The 21,768-nt window shown below is 48.4% G+C and overlaps 1 protein-coding gene across 5 annotated transcripts in view; it reads left to right on the top strand.

Annotated features, from left to right (window-relative positions):
• MEGF6 (multiple EGF like domains 6) overlaps positions 1-21,768 on the top strand; it is a 123,030-nt gene that overhangs the window by 64,314 nt on the left and 36,948 nt on the right. For 4 of the 5 annotated variants that reach the window (XM_069782821.1, XM_069782820.1, XM_069782818.1 and 1 more), the window contains 4 exons: positions 2,244-2,366; positions 11,661-11,786; positions 12,710-12,832; positions 13,225-13,347. In XM_069782821.1, the coding sequence (XP_069638922.1) occupies positions 2,244-2,366; positions 11,661-11,786; positions 12,710-12,832; positions 13,225-13,347 (495 nt within the window). The remainder of the gene's footprint in view (positions 1-2,243; positions 2,367-11,660; positions 11,787-12,709; positions 12,833-13,224; positions 13,348-21,768) is intronic. The other variant, XM_069782819.1, reaches the window with a different exon arrangement.

Here is a 21,768-nt window from a genome sequence, read left to right as displayed (position 1 = left end):
ATTGTGGGTTCACTGGACATCACTGGGAGAGGAAGGGCAGAGGGCTGTTTTCATGTGCTCTGATCCTTAGCTTTTAAGTTTTTAAGCTGTGAGAAGCCTTCAAATGAAAAGTATTCTGAGAAAACAATCATTTTTCATTATTAGTGTGTAGCTCAGAAACATCGAGTCAAACAAGCATCACCTTTCTCATTTTGCTTCTCATTTCTTCCCTGACCCAGTTCGTTTGCTTGCCGCTAGCTGATTTTGTTGGCAGTAAACCTGATTAATGTAAAAATCAATCCAATGAATGTAAAATTTCAGCGCTGGCTTCAGTCAAGGTTGCGTTTCCACTTTTCCTGTGGCTTTGGATGCGCTTTGCCTCCCCGGTGAGAGCTGTAGGTGCGATCGGGTAAGAGCAAGTGGGGGGAGCTGGGCGATGCTTCGGGCAGGGGAGCGGATTGCAGGCAGGCGATGGGCAAGGGTGAGGCTTGAGCAGGCTTTTGCACCGCTGGCTTGCAAAGACATGGTCCGGGGCAACGCCCTGCCGTGATTCATTGAGAAAATGTTTCTTTATCTTATTAGTAACAGTCATTGATGAAAAGGTGCTGGTTCGTTGCTCCGCTTGGCTCTGTATCGTCCTGCTGCTTGCGTGACCCCGTCGCCGCGCCAGCGGGAAACGGTTGTGTGTGCTGAGAACGTCTTCACAAACCGCAGAAAGTGCGTAGAAATGCTAATAGCCCCAAAGCAACTGAAGTTTTCTCTCTGTGAAAAAAAGAATTGCTGGTTGGCTGTTTTGCCGTTGGCATGAATGTGATCTGGTTCCCCCATCTGACTGGAGATCTTTGATCCTTTCCAGTCTGAAAGGTAGCGTACGTGTACGCACACACACAAGTGGCAGGAATTAAGGAATTGGGCAGCTATATCCACAGTCATCTCTATTATTTCTAATTATAGCCATATGAAGGAGTCTTGTGTCTCAGAAACTTGAAATTGCCTTTGACAAGCTTCTGATCTGCATCTTAGTTAGCAGCATGTAACTGGGCGCTCCAAACATTTTTGCAGTTCTTCTCTGTTCTGGAAGTTATTCCCAGCGCTTACAGGCAATTTAAGGTCGGTGAAACGGGAACGAAACTCCCTTTCTGTAGCACACTGCTGTCTACCTCCCTGGTTTTGAAGCTTTGATAATAAAACCTAGCAGGACTTTTTTACCACAAACTCCCTGGCTAGTTCCCATTTCAGCTCTTGAAAGATTGCTCAGCACTTGGCAGAAGATTTTTCTGGCTCAGAGAATGCCTTTTGTTTGAGGGCCTGTAGTTTTCCCAATAGAAACGGACACGCACAGTTTTACTGGCCAGGTGGCTTCCGTGTCGCAGGAATGGCTGCCTCCGTTCTCCCGGGCTTGCCCTAGTCGTGGAGCTGGGAGGAGAGGGCTGGGGACCTGTGGTCAGAGTCTCGCCCTTTGTGGTTGGGGGTCTGGTTGGGCTTCATCATGTTCTTAAGTATCCTCTAATTGTGAACAAATCCATCATAATGACTTTCTCCAGGTATTAACGTGTTTTCTTTCTTGTTGCTGGTGACACATAGCACTTCCAAGCATAGTTTGTCCCCAGATACCCCAGGTTTTGCTGCGTTTCAGCAGCAAGCCAAGTGAGTCCCGGGCATAAATGGCGCAAAATGTTTGCAAAGTACTGTGATGAGGAGCGTGACAGCAAAACCTCTCACCTTTGGCACGTGGCTGAGCTCGGTGGAAGCCAGCTTGTGCTGCAAGAGGATGGGGCTGGCTCAGCAGGGTGAGAGCATCTGCTGCTGCAGCGCCGCGGCCTTGAACTTTGCTGCTTCGTATCGTTCCCCCTCACTTCTGTCTGTAACGTTAGGTGTTTGCTCCCACCGTTCCTCCAAGTAACAAATGGACTAGCCCAGCCTGGTTTCGACACAGGAAGAGTAAGGAAGTGTAAAATATCGATTAATCCATAATCTTAGAGAGGTGGGAAAAGCGACCATTGTGAGGTGAGCAAGCTGAAGGATGGTTTATGCTGATTGACAAATAAGATGCTCTCCCCCCCACCCCACCCCCCGGTTGCATGTTTGTCCTTGAAATTTCTTAAATAGCTTAACTGGTTAACCATAATGAAATGGCAATCTTGTTCCCTCTGCATTTGTTCCTCAAATCTGGAGTCAGTCAACAGAGGATAAATAATCCTGACTTCAGATACTGTCATGCCCACTCCTCTGAATTTTTTCCCTTCCTCCCTTTTCTTTTGCAGATGTTGACGAGTGCCAGGTCCACAACGGAGGCTGCCAGCACAGATGTGTGAACACCCTTGGGTCTTATTATTGTGAATGCAAGCCAGGCTTTCGCCTGCACACAGATGGCAGGACCTGCATTGGTAAGTCACAGTTTTAAATTTCTTGAGAATCTCTAATTCTTCATAGTCCTCTTCCTACCTGTAAATGCGTGGCATCGTACAAAAAATGCGTATGTTGGCTTACCCACACACATCTGTCCTCTGCGCAGGGCATTTGACATGACGGTGATGGATTGCGTGTTCCTTTGTTTCTCAGGATCCTGGTAGTCATCCCTAACATGTTTCTATTACTGGGTTCATAACGTTTGCTGTTCTTCAGTGCGGACCCGTACCATTTTGACTTCTTTGCAGTTTCTTTGTTTATTCTGGTTCAGGAGAAGAAACTCACAGTGCTTTGGTGCTTCTGCTTTTGATAAAGTGTGTATCTGATACGGCATTTTCAGAACTAATACATGAACTAGACTATGAAAAGGTTGAAGTCAGTCTTCATTTTTCCCTCAACTATTTCCCTAGCCCGTGTGGTAGGCACTAGGTGTGACAGACGAGTGAAAATAACCGTGGCTCTGTGTGGAACTGTGTCCATAATAATCTGGAAAGCCTCTTCTCTGGGATGTTGGTCATGTGTCCGCTTGGATGGTGCGTGTCCAGACATTACAATTCAGATGCCAGGTCTGGCTTGCAGTTGATTTCTGGGCCAATTTTGTTGAAATATCATTGTTTGCCTGCCCCAAACTAGAGGCTAGGGAACACTGGGGCGGAGCTTGGAGTCAGCCTTTCCAGCATCTGCTGCTGTTGTTTTTATTAAACCACTTCTCCCTCACAGCTTTATTTGACACATTTTTCCATTTTTTGAGGGATATTTTCATACAAGTGGAAAGAATTCCTGGGCGATGGTATTTCGAAGGCCATTTGCTGTTTTTTTTTCTCAGAATATAGTCACGTTCCAGAGTTTGCTAAAAACAAGTCTGTGAGCCTGCATGTTGCAGATGGGAACGGTGAGGTGAGCAGAAAAAAGCCATCTGGGGAGTGGTACCCACCATGCCCAGAGCAGCACAGACCGCACATCTTTCCACAACTGCCCCTGCTATCTGATGATACTCTAACAAGTGCAGCAAGACGTACGCTTAAGGTGCAGCTTCACCGAGTGCCCTATGTCATGCTGGAAAAACCCAGAAGCAAAAGGACTGCAAATCGAGAAACAAGCCAGTCGTTCCCAGCCCACTGCTCTAGCACTAAACACGTAGACTTGCGTTCATGGCTATGCATTGCTACTGTTTGCATGTAAGCGTGTATGTGGTCTGTCATCTGATAATTGTCTTCGTAATACGTAGTTCTCATTTTTGCGGTATTCAGTGATTCTGCTGCCTCTGCCTCAAATGTGAGACAAACTGAAATAAGGAGTGTTCTCAGGGGTGTCAGCCCCAGAAGGTGAAACAATTTCCCGAAAAAGTCTAAAAGGGATCACTATAGGGAGAAATCTCGTGTTTAAAAGCAATTTCCCTTCTTTGCTTTCGTTCTTCGGGCTTACCCGCTCGTGTGGCTGTGATGTGCAGAGCATTTCTGCCGGGATCCGGGCAGGCAGGGCTTCCCTGCTCCCCGCCGCTTGCGCCGAGCGCTGTGAACCTGCTTTGCATTAAACTTCTGAGCAAGTATTTGCCATAATGTGCACAGTGTTGGAATTCATCTGCCAAAATTAAGGAGTCTCTGTTCATGAAACCTGATCTACTACGGGAGTAACTCGGGCAGTTTCTGAAGCTCTGGGGAGTGGAGCTGGCAGGCTCCGCTGTTAGTTCAGCGGTGCCTGTGCCCCTGCGATCCCCGAAGTACGCGGGAAAGCAGACCAAACCAGGCAGGGTGAGAGAAAACTCTCGCTACAGAATTGGCCAGCCCTGGTTCTAAAATAACAACCGGGCAGACCTAAAAATCTGGCTTTCTCGCTTCAGGGCTGGTGCCTTTTGTTCTTTACACTTCCGTGACAGAAATGTGCGTATATGTGTATATATATCACGCTTTCGTAATAGCTCTGTACTAACCTATTAAGCTGGTTGTGCAGAGGGGTGGAAGTAAACCTCTTTTTCTTGTAAAAGCCCTGAACAGAGCACAGACTTGGAGGTTACTCCTCTGCCAGCGTTCATGGGTGCCCTCTGTGTACCCACAGACGTAAGATTGCCTTGTGCCACGGGTGCCCGCGTGCCACGACTGCCCCATTTGATGCTCCGTCCCTTGTGCGCGGCTTTCCACCCCTGTGGATTCGTTGCGGGGGGATGCTCAGATGGGAAGCCCACGAGCCGGGCAGCGGTGTGCAGTCCGGCCGGACAGCTTTCTGTGGGTCACTTTGTAATAACTCCAGGCCCCTGAGTGTGCGCTCGCTTTCTGCAGTGCTTTCGCAAGTATGTGCACATGGTTCTTTCCTTGGTCTACATAAATATTTACACTGCAAAGTCAGAGGCTTTGCTCCGACTTGATCTTGGAAATCACACGGTTTTTATTAAGCTAGCATTCTTGACAAGAGTTACCAGGCAGGGATGGCGGGGTGCGGGCAGCGTGCAGGCAGCAGCAGCAAAGGTAAAAGGGCTCGCTCAAGGAGCCTGCCCCTCGCACTGCAATTTTTGTGTTTCAGGAGTCCTTTCCCAGCACCCCTGGGGAAGAAGAAAGCATTTTCTCTTGCTAAATGCCAAGCTTAAGGCCAGCCGTTACAGGAAGGTAGAGCAACATGACCGAGTGGTGGAAAGCAGCGTGAGCACCTGTCAAAGCCGCGGGGGTGCTGGGGACCCCTAACGGGGTGTCCCCCGGAGCGGAGATGCTTTTCAGTGCTTTGGAGGCTGCGCGGGGGTGGCACAGAAAGGAGGCACAATGATATCCTCCCTATCCGGGTGAAATTAGATAGCTGAGTAATGAACTGCTTTATAGCTGCTGCGTCGGTTGGTACCTACGAAGAGCTCGGTTGCGGTGTACGGCAAAGCTTAGAGCTGGAGCATGATGCTGCACGGGTCGGAGTAGGTGTGTTTGTCTTGGGCAGGTAACCTCCGTCGCAAGGAACAGAGCGGAGATGTTGCAGTGCCTGGCTGCTGCTTTCTGGGGCTGAAAGTAGCAAGAGGTGGGGGGTTTTGCTCAGGAGGACCTGAGCCATGTTTCTTCACTCCTGTGACGTTGCACTTCAACCAAGTTGAAGTTCCATGCACTTCAACCAAGATTTTGTTGCCCTGCCTGGTTCTGAGGGATTAGGTTAACTGATAAAAGCTGTGTTTCTCTTCAAGCTGGGATAACCTCTAATTTTGCTGGACGGGTAAGATTCAGTGCTGCTAAAACAGGAAAAAAATTGCCACTAAATAAAAGGAATGGGCTAGGACTAAGGAGAACTGGAGACAGCGAGACTCTCCCATCCATTCCTCCCCGCTCCAGAACTGCTCTGCCCTTAGAGGCAGGGGAATTCACTGCTGCTGAGCCGAGCCAGGGCTGCGGGGAGACTTGCAGCCGAGAGCTGGGTCAAGCACGGAGATGGGCTTTAGGAAGCTGCTGGCAGCCCCAGCGAGCAGCAGTGCAGGCCAGAAAGCATTCTGGAGACAGAAAGATTGCCGTGAAGTTCCTAGCGAAGGTCTGTAATCCCGCAGATCTAATTCTTTAAATGTTTTCCGATTCCCACAAACCCACAAAGGCTTCAATTAATCGGCAGCACTGCCTGAAGCGGGGCGCTCCAGAATTCCCCTGCGGAGGCTGGTGGCTGTGAACCCTGGGAGTGCAGGGCTGGGCGAGGAGCTCGGCTCTTGGGGGGTGGACTCAGGGCGATCCGTCCTTTTCCACCCTCTGGCTGAACTACTGTCCCAAGCTTGGGATGGGAAGCCAAAGCCTGTTTTATTCCTGAAGATGTCAAAGAACGGGAAGACAGATGAAATCTTGTGCTACTTTCTTTTAATGGCTTTGCACCCTTGGTGGTAGTTAGCACCTTTGTGCTTAGTATTGCAGGTGATTAAGCAAGGCACAATGCAGGGAAAAATCAGCAACAGTTTTCAGAAGTTACCTAGGCACCTTTAAAAGCGATCTCCTATGAAGGGTATTGCAGTTCCACATAAAGAGCTGTTTAGATTGGCACTTGTGTTTTGTAGGATTGGAAGAAACCTTTTGCCTTTAAAAGCATTTTTCTGCCAGGGTGTTGGTACCTTTTCCAGCACAAGCAGAGCCTGGCTCTACGCACAGTCCAACGGGGGATTCTTAAATCTCACTGCCTTCCTGTGTCCTGCTCTGGGTCTTGCAGCAGCTCTCAGCCCTTGCTGATGCTATGGGTGATCTGCAGCTCAGTTGTGTAAGATTCTTTTATTGCCTCTTTGCTGGTCAAATATAGTAAGTGGCTGATGATCTGAATACAGAAGGGAGGGAGAAAAAGAGCAGGCCTTTCTATTTAAAGTGAAACAGAACAAAAAGAGTCATTGGACGTCCTGAAATTACCTCTTTCTTTATCAGAACCACATGGACAGGAGGCAGGAAGCTGACATCTTCAGGTCCTTCTCCGCTTTTTCAGCAGAGGGATGAAATCCAGTCCAAGGCAAAGAACTTAATCTGAGCCAATTGCTTTTGTTGGCCTGCAGAGGAGGGAGATGGTCTGTATTAACACACAACATGTTTCTGGAAATTGTCTGAGGTTAGAATAAATCGCTTTGGGATTACATGATGTATCCCTATTTGTATTAAGAGTACTTCAAATGAAGCAATCTCAACTAGAGAGGCTATTTATATATAGTGAACAGAAGGACTATGCTGTAAAGGTTTGTGTGGGCTCGAACTATGCGCGCAGAGGGTAATCGTCCGCGTGGACTTGGTAGAGGTTTTCAATTTGCACTCATTGTACAGGCAACTTGCACGTTTTAGAAAATCTGACTTTTTCTTTTGCCCGGTGGCATGTTTCTCAGCCGTTTCTTAGAATTGATGGTTTCGTGTGATGCTGCAAAAGGGAACATCATGCTCAGTTCTAGAAACAGCTGCTTACGGTTACTTTTAAAGTATCAGCTCACTGCTTGCAGAGCTTTGGGGGCTGCCGGGGAGAGATGCAGAGGGAGCGAACGCCGATGGTGTGACGTTGCTGACGGCCCCCGGGCTGAGCGAGCGGCACTGCTCGGCTCCCGGGAGGTTGCGGTGTAGCTGCAGGGGCTGAATTCAGCTCTTCCCACGTTGCGAGGGTCAGCTGGAGGGTGCAGAGCTCCGGTAGCTCAGTTATTAAATTGACTCCTGTGTTAGGCTGCTGCTTCGCAGACCCGCTTCCTGTGCGCGACCAGTAGTAACAATGTCCTTTTCATGCCTTTTTATCTGTTTCCCGGGCCCGAGAGGGTCAGAATCTGGGAGCTACCATCTTTCAGCAGCACTGCCCTCCCTTCAGACAGAGGGGAGGGAAGTAATGTCCGTCTTGCAGACGATGAAATATCATCTGTGGAAAATCTGTCTGAGCTTTAATTACAAAAATGTGTGTGATGTACAAGATGACACTGGGTTTGGCAACGTTGTCACAGAAATGTTAAGCTAGGAAAAGTATCTGGGAATGGAAATATTTTTAGAGTGGTTCTGTAAACAGCAAAAAAATGAGCGGTAATTAAAACAAGGCCAGCAGCGAGGTCTGCTGGCTGTTACTCTGTGAGAAGCCAGCTAAGGAGACCCAGAATTAGAAGGCCCTTGCTTTGATGGAAAGACACCCAAAACAGTTCTAACGTGTTTCATTTGTTTCGTCTTAGTATTCCTGATTCTTAAATTGAATTAGGTTGTATCTTAGCAAAACCGCGGTGCTGCACAAGCATCTCCGGCAGTCGGCGCGCCATGGGTGGCTCTGTGCGATGCCACAGGACGCTATTGCTTTGCTTGTTACATCGCGCACATGCCACCAGCGCTGTATAGCTTACAAGCACCATATAGCCAGTGATGCCAGCCACTTCTTCCCCTTCTCTTGGCAGAGAAGGACTTCTGGTTCCCATTACCCATAGTGCTCTGGAACATACCCGTGATGGCCGAGGCAACAGTGTGCGCCGACTCCTTCGTCATTGTGTGCAATCGCAGAATGGGGAGGCTCAGCTGGGGTTATTAGCCTTGAAAAGTACATTTGCTAGCAAATAAGGTATACTAAAAGAAACATAAGAGGAAAGAAAATGCTCTGCAAGAGCCCTGCGCTCTCGCTGCTTCACCTTTTCCATTCTCTGAGCGGTCCGCAGACAGCATCGGTTAAGATCGGCGTAAGCGGTGCCGGTACTCGGTTGCGCTTAAACGCCTTGGCCGAGGAGGACTCGCTGGAACAGGCGCACGTGTCCTTTTAGTTGGCATCTGTACCCTACTCAAGCTGCTTGCGGTCGCCGAGCATTGCCATGTCCCACCCGTCGAGTACCTGAAGCTTCCTTTGCTGCTCAGGAGCAGTTTTTGCCGTGGTAAAGCTCCATCGCTCCACGGCTGCCGTGGGTTCTGGCGTGGGTACCGTGCCTCAGCGCGCCGGTCGGGGCAACCCAGAGAGACGCGTTCATCTTCTTGTGTGTAGGAGTAATGCTGTTGGAAAGTCTGCTGTATCCAACCTTACAGGATTTCTGTCTGCTTAAATCTTGTATGATAAAGATGATCCTGGACTTCAGTTTTTTCCTGTCTGAAAAGTGGTCTTTTAGAGGTATGTGAGGAGGGCGGTTATTCAGACTGCAAATTCATGCGAATAACTGCATACTGGGAGGTTATTTTAGACGTAAGATGCGTTGGCTTGTTATACATTGGCCCAGTACTTTTCCCGTATGAAGGAATGTTTTGGCAGGCATTAGCATTGTTTTACTTATTTTTAAAAAAAGCACTCCAACAAGCACATTATTTATGGGTATTTTGGAATATATGTTATTAAACACTTTAATATATCAGGATATTTTAAAATGACCACCCGTCTCTGCTAAAGCTTGAGTACTGTAACTCTGACCCATAACTTTTCAGGAACGTCGAGTATTTCTGTTGTTTCCTTCCAAATGGATTAAAGGAAACAATGTCAGCACAGCTAACATAAACTGATAGTTCTCGCTCCAGCCGTATGTTGTGTATGGTGATACTTTGACCCCATTAAGTCACTTTTATTCCCCCAAATGTTGTTTAGTTAATTAGAGGCATACAAGGGGGGGTTAGTTTTGAAAAGTTTGAAATGAGAGAGCTCCTCAGCTCTGAGTCAAGGCGTATTTTTTTGCAGGGGAACTGTTTGCAGAAAAAATAAAAGTGAATATTCGGGTTTGCCTTTTATTTTCCTCCTGTGCCAAATATTTGTTTTTCACTAATATACAAGAGAGGCTTAGTCAAATTACTTTCAGTACTTTGTCTATAGAAAATAGTCTTTTGAATACCTGGGCAAGGCACTGGCAGAGCCTTGCTATTGCAAGGCATTGGTACCCGACCCAGCCTGTGCCCTGGGCACGGCTGTCTGACCACCCCACCTTCCCTTGCGACTCGGAGAGCTCCTCAAAAACAGAGACTTTTACTAGCATGTGCTTCCCAGGCTCGCCTGCTTAGCAAAACTCTCAAGGTTGAGGGCACTGTGATTACCTGAAGTGTTAGCTTGTGGAGAGATGTTTTTCATTAGAGGTATTTTTAGCTTTTCTTGTAAGATTCCTTGGAGTCAGCACATTAGCTGATCCTGGAGTTTGAAAAATAGGTCAGAAATGTGTGAGACCACAACTCATGGTACCGTTCTGCTTATGGAAAGCAGGTCTGGGTTTCCACCCCAGACCATGGCCGGATTTTAGCCGTGTTGGACCCCCACAGCTTTGATGTGCAGCATGTTGGGTGTTTTGTGCACATTCGTGTCTCCTAAGAGGAAGAACAGACTTTAAGGGCCAATTTCTCAGTTCCTGTAAGGGGTGCCTTTCTTTGGAGCAGTCTGTTTGAGATGCTCACCAATTAAGGAGGCTAACTCAGGAGACATGCAGTGGTCTAAGAGGAGACTTTTAGCACTTTGGAGGCATGGAGTTAGTTACCCCAAGGTGGCTTATCTACCAGAGTCTGTGAATCCTGCTCCAGAAAGTCTCTCCCTGCTTTGTTTTCTAGCTCAAATTTCTCCTGGACACAACAAGGTCAGTGGTCCCGGATAGCTGCAGCCTAGTAAAAATAAGCAGGCAAACTCTGTCTGCTTGCTGGTTGCAAGGTGCACACATCTCTGGTTAAACATAGTGCTTTTGTTGTTTATCCTGCAGAAAAGTCCCAGATTATAGGAACAGAGAGGGGGAGGAGAAGGCTATTTTAAGGCTGATTAATGATAGCAAGCTTATAAAGAAAAGATAGTCCACATGTTTGGTCAGAAGATCTGTTTTCTGCCGTAGCCTAGGCAAAACCTTCTGTTTTCTGACTGTTTGAAATCCTTTGGGCAGAAAAGCGCCTTGCGCAAGGCCACACAGAAACGCTGTGGCACGGCCAGGAACACCAGTCGGGAATCTCAATTCCCAGTCCCGCCTGCACTTAGGATGAAATCACAGTTCCCGCCAGCGTATCCCTGCGTGCTCCGGCTCAGCGACTGCTGGTCACAGCATCAGTTACTCACAGCGTGGACAAGCACACGCATCCTAAATTTTCATGTAGAAATCTCCTAGTCGAAGCACTGAGCTGGGTGGGGGGTGTTAGACCCGATCGAAGTATGGACATGCGGGATGCGTCTTAAAACATTGTTCTTTAAATGTTTCCAGAAGAACTGATGGTACCTGCTGGGCCTTGCCCTGTGTAACCGGTGTCTTTTGCATGGCGCGGAGATGGAAATTTAGTTTTCCGTATGGTTTTGTTATGGGGAAAACCTCAATATGCCTGTGTGCAACTCTCACTGAGCAGTAGTTAAGCTGAACTAGCTGTGGCATTGCACCTGCAGTGACTGGCTTTGAACAAAGTTACAAGAATTTCAGCAATAACTCAGCGTGAAAAGCCCACCTGTGGACACGGGCACCCTTGGGAGAGGGTTGATGCTTGTTAAGGAATGTGCTGGCCGTCAGCTTCTCTCCCGTGTAATACTGCAGAGGACCCAGCCCAGACCCCCGCATCCTGGTCTTGCCTCCCAGGAGAGCTGCTGGGAACTCTTATTGTAGAAAAGAGCGATTTTAAGCTGCTACCTGACGTGGTTGAGCCTTAGAAAAGGGTGCCTGTCTCGAGGGGGGTCTGCCCAAGGTCCCTCTCCGGCACAGCGGTGGGGGACCCCTCTTGCGCGCTGCCTACAGAACAGAGGTTTGTGGCAACAGCTCACGTTTAGCGTGTTTCTCGCTTTAGCACAGGTTGAATGTGCCCCAATTTTAAATTCTCATTAGTAGTGCTCTGGCTAGGCATGTGCAATTTGCCCTGGTCCTGTGCAAGAGACCCATCCAGGCACCGTTATTTTTGTGATGAACGTTCTGTCCCTTTGCCCCGTAGCGGTGAACACGTGTGCCCTGAACAACGGCGGCTGCGAACACAACTGCGTGCAGGTGACGCTGACACAGCACCAGTGCCAGTGCCGGCACAATTACCAGCTGCAGGAAGATGGCAAACGCTGCGTCCGTGAGTCTCCTCGAGCACGCTCGGGAAGCTGGGGAGGCTGAGTTTTGCTTTGGCCTTTTTTTTTTTTTTTCAGGGGCAGCTGGGAGTTGGGGGGAATAGGGAGCATGCACTTGCACGCTCAGCCATCAAATAGACTGGACTGGGATGTCTCTCTTCAGTAAAAACTCTGCATGTTATGTTGTCATGGACATACTCTGCAGCTTATTCTGAAAGGCTAGGAAGAGCTGAAGGAGCGTAGCCAAAAAAAATGAAATTGTATGAAGGCAGGCACTTCTGAGAAAGTGAAGGAACAGCAGCGTGTTCCAGCGGGACGGGATCTTCTTCCCCCGCTTGCAGACGGCTTTCTGGCTGACCTGCTCCCGGCTGCAGGAGGGAGAGAAGCTGAAGGGGATACAGAGCAGAAGTTTAATCTTTTCCTTCTCAATTGGCATTCAAGAAGTAGAGGGAGGGAAGTCTTCAGCTGTGAAGTTGCTAAGGGAAAAGGAACAACTGGGATATTAAAAACAATGCAGCAGTTGGTAGGGTTTTGTAGCATCTGTCCAGATCCTGGAGCAGGTCAGAGATTGGCAAACCTCCTGATAGGAGCACTTGAAGCAAATTTGCCTAGCACTCGCTCTGTAATCTCTGTAGAGGGACATGCCCGTGCCAAGCTTCTGCTGGAAAGGTTTTACTCGGATTAGTGCCTGCCCTTTGTGGGATCTCACGCCATGTAAATCCTCCTGCCTGGCTGGAGCAGTAAACGGAGAGCAGTAGCAGAGATTTTTCTGTCTGGTGGAGAATGGTCTTTCTTTCGTGGATTCCAAACTTTTTTTTTTTGCTAGGCATAACTAACTGCTTGATGCTCTCTTCTCCCATAAGCGTAATGCCAGTAAGAGCTAGGAGTAGCATGAAATTGAGCCTGCCTCTTCTGCTTTGACCCACAGTGAGGAACCCTTGCACCGACAGGAACGGGGGCTGCATGCACCGGTGCCACAACCACCGTGGAACAGCTCGCTGCGAGTGCCACCCTGGCTACCGCCTGGCGCCTGACAATAAGGCTTGTGAAGGTAAGTAAGTTAAGTTCCCTACGACAAAGCTTTCACGGAGAAAACCAACTGTGTCTCACGGGGTGAAGTAGTGCTCCGTCATAGCAGCCATCAGCATTTGTGACTTTAACGTGATGCACAAGCCTTCCAGAGCGGTGGCGTGAAGGTGCTCGGCTGATGTCTGTCCAAGAGCCCTGCTCGAGTTGTTGTCTGGAACAAAACTCGAGTTCCATGTGCTCCAATTTCCTAGGAAGCCATACAGTAATTCTGAACTCTTAGCTCCGTTTCTTTGTTGGTCTAGGCCCCAGTGAAGAAGTCAGGGTGGGAGAAACTTGAAGATAGTAACAACTGTCCCTTTGAAAGAAAGTTTTTGGCTCAACCTGCTTTGCTTATTGATTGCTCATCTCTTGCAGACGTGAATGAGTGTCTGACCGGACTAGCCATGTGTGCACACCGGTGTCTCAACACTCGGGGCTCCTTTAAGTGTACCTGTAACCCAGGCTACGAGCTGGGGTCGGACGGCAAGCAATGCTACCGTGAGTGCTGCGGCCAGACCCCCACCGTGGGGGGGGACGGGAGGCGGGTTTGCTTCTGTGGGCAAGTGTTTGTGCACTCTGGGAACTGGTGGGGCTGAGTTATAGCCATCTTTTTTGGACAGATTTCACAAGCAGGTCTGGGGCTGTTTACTCTCCCACCAAGATAAGAAACTTTGATCTTTAAAGTCACCATGAAGCTACTTTTGCTGGTTTAGGCAATTTATTTGGAGCCATCTGGCTCCAACCAGGCCAAGCTCTGCTCTTGGGGACTTTGTTGGATGAATTCAGTCAGCTGCAGATGTGTAACCCAAGAAGGAATTGAGCCAGTGAAGTGATTGCATCTGCTCCCATCGAGAAAAGAAATACTATTATGCAAGACTGAGTGAGGTTGTCTGTATGTCTTTGTTCAGCTACTACGCAGCAGCAGGGCTAGTCCAAAGCGGGTTATTGGTGTTTAGCACTAGCAGCCCCCTTACAGATGAAAGCCACTGTGGCAGCCCCAGGGCCGGCAGCTGGTGGTACTGGAAGCCGTGATGCTCCACCTGTGCAGCTGCTACAGCTTGCCCTGGGAACCGGCCAAGGGCAGGAGGGTAAGGCTTTGGAGACCATGAATTGGTCTTGAAAGACAGCAAACTGAGAGCAATGTGAGGAACTAGACTGATGACATGTTACTTAAGAGCCTAAGCACATACACACCTTTCTTCCTAGGAACGTGGCTTATCTCACACTGCATATTCTGTAAAAAAAATTAAAAAATCCCATAGCTCAGTTTCACATGCAACTGCACATTTCCCTTCAGCTGTTGGGGTTAAGATAGCCAGCAAGGCTTACAGGGGATTGGATTAGGAAGCCTGTTCTATGCCTAATAAATCTTAGCTACCTCCTCACCTTGCACTGTGGCATGGTGTAGCCCCAGGCAGCAACTAGGCACCACACAGCTGCTCGCTCACTGCCCCCCCTGCAGTGGGATGGGGGAGAAAATCAGGAAAGGAAGTAAAACTCGCAGTTTGAGGTAAGAACAGTTTAATAGAACAGAAAAGAAGACACTAATACTGATAACACTAATAAAATGACAGCAGTAATACTATTATTAGGTTGTTGTGGTTGTTGTATAACTAATAAAATGACAACAGTAATAATATTATAAGTTTCTTATTATTACATTTGTGATTCTTCTGTTAGACTCTGATTTGTCACAGGAAATAATGTTATTAGCAGACTCTTCTTCTTCACAGGAAATAATGTTATTAGCAGACTCTTCTTCTTCTGTTAGATTCTTCTTCTTCTTCAGAGGAAATAATGTTATTAGCAGACTCTTCTTCTTCTGTTAGACTCTTCTTCATAGGAAATAACGTTATTAGTAGACTCTTCTTCTTCACAGGAAATAAAATTATTTCCTGTGAAGAAGAAGAATCTAACAGAAGAAGGAGAGTCTACTAATAACGTTATTTCCTGTGAAGAAGAAGAAGAATGTAACAGAAGAATCAGAGTCTGCTAATAACATTATTTCCTGTGAAGAAGAAGAGGAATCTAACAGAAGAATCATAGTCTACTAATAATGTTATTAGCAGACTCTGATTCTTCTGTTAGATTCTTCTTCTTCTCCACAGGAAATAACGTTATTAGTAGACTCTTCTTCTGTTAGATTCCTCTTCTTCTCCAATAATATTATTGCCGGAGTTTTGCCGGAGTTTTGCCGGGATTTTGCCAGAGTTTGCCAGCGTTTTGCCAGCGTTTTGCCGGATTTTGCCAGAGTTTTGCCAGACTTTGCCGGACTTTGTTAGAGTTTTGCCGGAGTTTGCCAGGATTTTGCCGGACTTTGTTAGAGTTTTGCTGGACTTTGCTAGAGTTTTGCCGGACTTTGCCGGACTTTGCCAGATTTTGCCGGACTTTGCCAGAGTTTTGCCGGACTTTGCCGGATTTTGCCGGATTTTGTTAGAGTTTTGCCGGACTTTGCCGGACTTTGCCAGAGTTTTGCCGGACTTTGCCGGATTTTGCCAGACTTTGCCGGACTTTTGCCGGAGTTTGCCAGGATTTTGCCGGACTTTGTTAGAGTTTTGCTGGACTTTGCCGGATTTTGCCGGACTTTGCCAGAGTTTTGCCGGACTTTGCCAGAGTTTTGCCGGACTTTGCCGGATTTTGCCAGACTTTGTTAGAGTTTTGCCAGACTTTGCCAGAGTTTTGCCGGATTTTGCCAGATTTTGCCGGACTTTGTTAGAGTTTTGCCGGACTTTGCCGGATTTTGCCGGATTTTGCCAGAGTTTTGCCGGATTTTGCCAGAGTTTTGCCAGACTTTGCCGGATTTTGCCAGATTTTGCCGGACTTTGTTAGAGTTTTGCTGGATTTTGCTGGATTTTGCCGGATTTTGCCGGACTTTGCCAGAGTTTTGCCGGACTTTGCCAGAGTTTTGCCGGACTTTGCCGGACTTTGTTAGAATTTTGCCGGACTTTGCCAGAGTTTTGCCGGATTTTGCCGGACTTTGTTAGAGTTTTGCCGGATTTTGCCAGATTTTGCCGGACTTTGTTAGAGTTTTGACGGACTTTGCCGGATTTTGCCGGACTTTGCCAGAGTTTTGCCGGATTTTGCCAGAGTTTTGCCAGAGTTTTGCCGGATTTTGCCAGAGTTTTGCCGGACTTTGCCAGACTTTGTTAGAGTTTTGCTGGACTTTGCCGGACTTTGCCAGAGTTTTGCCGGATTTTGCCAGACTTTGCCGCAGTTTGCCAGAGTTTTGCCGGATTTTGCCGGACTTTGCCGGATTTTGCCGGACTTTGTTAGAGTTTTGCTGGACTTTGCCGGATTTTGCCGGACTTTGCCAGAGTTTTGCCGGATTTTGCCAGATTTTGCCGGACTTTGTTAGAGTTTTGCTGGACTTTGCCGGATTTTGCCGGACTTTGTTAGAGTTTTGCCGGACTTTGCCGGATTTTGCCGGACTTTGCCAGAGTTTTGCCGGACTTTGTTAGAGGTTTGCCGGACTTTGTTAGAGTTTTGCCGGACTTTGCCGGATTTTGCCGGACTTTGCTAGAGTATTGCCGGACTTTGCCAGAGTTTTGCCAGACTTTGCTGGATTTTGCCAGCTTTTTGCCGGACTTTGTTAGAGTTTTGCTGGACTTTGCCAGAGTTTTGCCAGAGTTTTGCCAGAGTTTTGCCGGACTTTGTTAGAGTTTTGCCGGACTTTGCCGGATTTTGCCGGATTTTGCCGGACTTTGCCAGATTTTGCCGGACTTTGCCAGATTTTGCCGGATTTTGCCAGATTTTGCCGGACTTTGCCAGAGTTTTGCCGGACTTTGCCGGATTGTGCCGGACTTTGCCAGAGTTTTGCCGGACTTTGCCGGATTTTGCCGGACTTTGCCAGAGTTTTGCCGGACTTTGCCAGAGTTTGCCAGAGTTTTGCCGGATTTTGCCGGACTTTGCCAGAGTTTTGCCGGACTTTGCCAGAGTTTTGCCGGACTTTGCCGGATTTTGCCGGACTTTGCCAGAGTTTTGCCAGAGTTTTGCCAGAGTTTTGCCGGATTTTGCCGGATTTTGCCGGACTTTGCCGGATTTTGCCGGACTTTGTTAGAGTTTTGCTGGATTTTGCCGGACTTTGCCAGAGTTTTGCCGGACTTTGCCAGACTTTGCCAGACTTTGCCAGACTTTGCCAGACTTTGCCAGAGTTTGGCCGGATTTTGCCGGACTTTGCCGGATTTTGCCGGACTTTGTTAGAGTTTTGCCGGACTTTGCCGGATTTTGCCGGATTTTGCCGGACTTTGCCAGAGTTTTGCCGGATTTTGCCAGATTTTGCCGGACTTTGCCAGAGTTTTGCCGGACTTTGCCGGATTTTGCCAGAGTTTTGCCGGACTTTGTTAGAGTTTTGCCAGACTTTGCTGGATTTTGCCAGCGTTTTGCCGGACTTTGCCGGACTTTGTTAGAGTTTTGCCGGACTTTGTTAGAGTTTTGCCGGACTTTGCCGGACTTTGCCGGGTTTTGCCAGAGTTTTGCCGGACTTTGCCAGAGTTTTGCCAGACTTTGCTGGATTTTGCCAGCTTTTTGCCGGACTTTGCCAGAGTTTTGCCGGACTTTGTTAGAGTTTTGCTGGACTTTGCCGGACTTTGCCAGAGTTTTGCCGGATTTTGCCAGACTTTGCCGCAGTTTTGCCGGAGTTTGCCAGAGTTTTGCCGGATTTTGCCGGATTTTGCCGGACTTTGTTAGAGTTTTGCTGGACTTTGCCGGACTTTGCCGGACTTTGCCGGACTTTGCCGGACTTTGCCGGACTTTGCCAGAGTTTTGCTGGACTTTGCCAGATTTTGCCGGACTTTGTTAGAGTTTTGCTGGACTTTGCCGGATTTTGCCGGACTTTGCCAGAGTTTTGCCGGACTTTGCCAGACTTTGCCAGAGTTTGCCAGAGTTTTGCCGGATTTTGCCGGACTTTGTTAGAGTTTTGCTGGACTTTGCCGGATTTTGCCGGACTTTGCCAGAGTTTTGCCGGACTTTGCCAGAGTTTTGCCGGATTTTGCCGGACTTTGCCAGAGTTTTGCCGGATTTTGCCAGAGTTTGCCAGAGTTTTGCCGGATTTTGCCGGATTTTGCCGGACTTTGTTAGAGTTTTGCTGGACTTTGCCGGATTTTGCCGGACTTTGCCAGAGTTTTGCCGGACTTTGCCAGACTTTGCCAGAGTTTTGCCGGACTTTGCCAGAGTTTTGCCGGACTTTGCCGGATTTTGCCAGAGTTTTGCCGGACTTTGTTAGAGTTTTGCCAGACTTTGCTGGATTTTGCCAGCGTTTTGCCGGACTTTGCCGGACTTTGTTAGAGTTTTGCCGGACTTTGCCGGGTTTTGCCAGAGTTTTGCCGGACTTTGCCAGAGTTTTGCCAGACTTTGCTGGATTTTGCCAGCTTTTTGCCGGACTTTGCCAGAGTTTTGCCGGACTTTGTTAGAGTTTTGCTGGACTTTGCCGGACTTTGCCGGAGTTTTGCCGGAGTTTTGCCGGAGTTTTGCCGGAGTTTTGCCAGAGTTTTGCCAGAGTTTTGCCGGATTTTGCCGGATTTTGCCGGACTTTGTTAGAGTTTTGCCGGACTTTGCCGGATTTTGCCGGATTTTGCCGGACTTTGCCAGAGTTTTGCCGGACTTTGCCAGACTTTGCCAGAGTTTGCCAGAGTTTTGCCGGATTTTGCCGGACTTTGCCGGACTTTGTTAGAGTTTTGCCGGACTTTGCCGGATTTTGCCGGATTTTGCCAGAGTTTTGCCGGATTTTGCCAGATTTTGCCGGACTTTGCCAGAGTTTTGCCGGACTTTGCCGGATTTTGCCAGAGTTTTGCCGGACTTTGTTAGAGTTTTGCCAGACTTTGCTGGATTTTGCCAGCGTTTTGCCGGACTTTGCCGGACTTTGTTAGAGTTTTGCCGGACTTTGCCGGACTTTGCCAGAGTTTTGCCGGATTTTGCCAGACTTTGCCGCAGTTTTGCCGGAGTTTGCCAGAGTTTTGCCGGATTTTGCCGGATTTTGCCGGATTTTGCCGGATTTTGCCGGACTTTGCCAGAGTTTTGCCGGATTTTGCCAGATTTTGCCGGACTTTGTTAGAGTTTTGCTGGACTTTGCCGGATTTTGCCGGACTTTGCCAGAGTTTTGCCGGACTTTGCCAGACTTTGCCAGAGTTTGCCAGAGTTTTGCCGGATTTTGCCGGACTTTGCCGGATTTTGCCGGACTTTGTTAGAGTTTTGCCGGACTTTGCCGGATTTTGCCGGACTTTGCCGGGTTTTGCCAGAGTTTTGCCGGACTTTGCCAGAGTTTTGCCAGACTTTGCTGGATTTTGCCAGCTTTTTGCCGGACTTTGCCAGAGTTTTGCCGGACTTTGTTAGAGTTTTGCTGGACTTTGCCGGACTTTGCCAGAGTTTTGCCGGAGTTTTGCCGGAGTTTTGCCGGAGTTTTGCCGGAGTTTTGCCAGAGTTTTGCCAGAGTTTTGCCGGATTTTGCCGGATTTTGCCGGACTTTGTTAGAGTTTTGCCGGACTTTGCCGGATTTTGCCGGATTTTGCCGGACTTTGCCAGAGTTTTGCCGGATTTTGCCAGATTTTGCCGGACTTTGTTAGAGTTTTGCTGGACTTTGCCGGATTTTGCCGGACTTTGCCAGAGTTTTGCCGGATTTTGCCAGAGTTTTGCCAGACTTTGCTGGACTTTGCCAGCGTTTTGCCGGACTTTGCCAGAGTTTTGCCGGATTTTGCCAGAGTTTTGCCGGACTTTGCCAGACTTTGTTAGAGTTTTGCTGGACTTTGCCGGATTTTGCCAGAGTTTTGCCGCAGTTTGCCAGAGTTTTGCCGCAGTTTGCCAGAGTTTTGCCGGACTTTGCCAGAGTTTTGCCGGACTTTGCCGGATTTTGCCGGACTTTGCCAGAGTTTGCCAGAGTTTTGCCGGATTTTGCCGGACTTTGTTAGAGTTTTGCTGGACTTTGCCGGATTTTGCCGGATTTTGCCGGACTTTGCCAGAGTTTTGCCGGACTTTGCCAGACTTTGCCAGAGTTTGCCAGAGTTTTGCCGGATTTTGCCGGACTTTGCCGGACTTTGTTAGAGTTTTGCCGGACTTTGCCGGATTTTGCCGGATTTTGCCAGAGTTTTGCCGGATTTTGCCAGATTTTGCCGGACTTTGCCAGAGTTTTGCCGGACTTTGCCGGATTTTGCCAGAGTTTTGCCGGACTTTGTTAGAGTTTTGCCAGACTTTGCTGGATTTTGCCAGCGTTTTGCCGGACTTTGCCGGACTTTGTTAGAGTTTTGCCGGACTTTGCCGGACTTTGCCAGAGTTTTGCCGGATTTTGCCAGACTTTGCCGCAGTTTTGCCGGAGTTTGCCAGAGTTTTGCCGGATTTTGCCGGATTTTGCCGGATTTTGCCGGATTTTGCCGGACTTTGCCAGAGTTTTGCCGGATTTTGCCAGATTTTGCCGGACTTTGTTAGAGTTTTGCTGGACTTTGCCGGATTTTGCCGGACTTTGCCAGAGTTTTGCCGGACTTTGCCAGACTTTGCCAGAGTTTGCCAGAGTTTTGCCGGATTTTGCCGGACTTTGCCGGATTTTGCCGGACTTTGTTAGAGTTTTGCCGGACTTTGCCGGATTTTGCCGGACTTTGCCAGAGTTTTGCCGGACTTTGCCAGAGTTTTGCCGGACTTTGCCAGATTTTGCCGGACTTTGCCAGAGTTTTGCCGGACTTTGCCAGAGTTTGCCAGAGTTTTGCCGGATTTTGCCGGACTTTGTTAGAGTTTTGCTGGACTTTGCCGGATTTTGCCGGACTTTGCCAGAGTTTTGCCGGACTTTGCCAGACTTTGCCAGAGTTTGCCAGAGTTTTGCCGGATTTTGCCGGACTTTGCCGGACTTTGTTAGAGTTTTGCTGGACTTTGCCGGATTTTGCCGGACTTTGCCAGAGTTTTGCCGGATTTTGCCAGATTTTGCCGGACTTTGCCAGAGTTTTGCCGGACTTTGCCGGATTTTGCCAGAGTTTTGCCGGACTTTGTTAGAGTTTTGCCAGACTTTGCTGGATTTTGCCAGCGTTTTGCCGGACTTTGCCGGACTTTGTTAGAGTTTTGCCGGACTTTGCCGGACTTTGCCGGGTTTTGCCAGAGTTTTGCCGGACTTTGCCAGAGTTTTGCCAGACTTTGCTGGACTTTGCCAGCTTTTTGCCGGACTTTGCCAGCTTTTTGCCGGACTTTGCCAGAGTTTTGCCGGACTTTGTTAGAGTTTTGCTGGACTTTGCCGGACTTTGCCAGAGTTTTGCCGGATTTTGCCAGTCTTTGCCGCAGTTTTGCCGGAGTTTGCCAGAGTTTTGCCGGATTTTGCCGGATTTTGCCGGACTTTGTTAGAGTTTTGCTGGACTTTGCCGGACTTTGCCGGACTTTGCCGGATTTTGCCGGACTTTGCCAGAGTTTTGCCGGATTTTGCCAGATTTTGCCGGACTTTGTTAGAGTTTTGCTGGACTTTGCCGGACTTTGCCGGACTTTGCCAGAGTTTTGCCGGATTTTGCCAGAGTTTTGCCAGACTTTGCTGGATTTTGCCAGCGTTTTGCCGGACTTTGCCAGAGTTTTGCCGGATTTTGCCAGAGTTTTGCCGGACTTTGCCAGACTTTGTTAGAGTTTTGCTGGACTTTGCCGGACTTTGCCAGAGTTTTGCCAGATTTTGCCAGACTTTGCCGCAGTTTGCCAGAGTTTTGCCAGACTTTGCCGGATTTTGCCGGACTTTGTTAGAGTTTTGCTGGACTTTGCCGGATTTTGCCGGACTTTGCCAGAGTTTTGCCGGATTTTGCCAGATTTTGCCGGACTTTGTTAGAGTTTTGCCGGATTTTGCCGGACTTTGTTAGAGTTTTGCCAGAGTTTTGCCGGACTTTGTTAGAGTTTTGCCAGACTTTGCTGGATTTTGCCAGCGTTTTGCCGGATTTTGCCGGACTTTGTTAGAGTTTTGCCGGACTTTGTTAG

Source organism: Haliaeetus albicilla, chromosome 4 (assembly GCF_947461875.1).
Source record: "Haliaeetus albicilla chromosome 4, bHalAlb1.1, whole genome shotgun sequence".
NCBI lineage: Eukaryota > Metazoa > Chordata > Aves > Accipitriformes > Accipitridae > Haliaeetus > Haliaeetus albicilla.
This window is presented reverse-complemented; position numbering and strand designations above follow the sequence as displayed.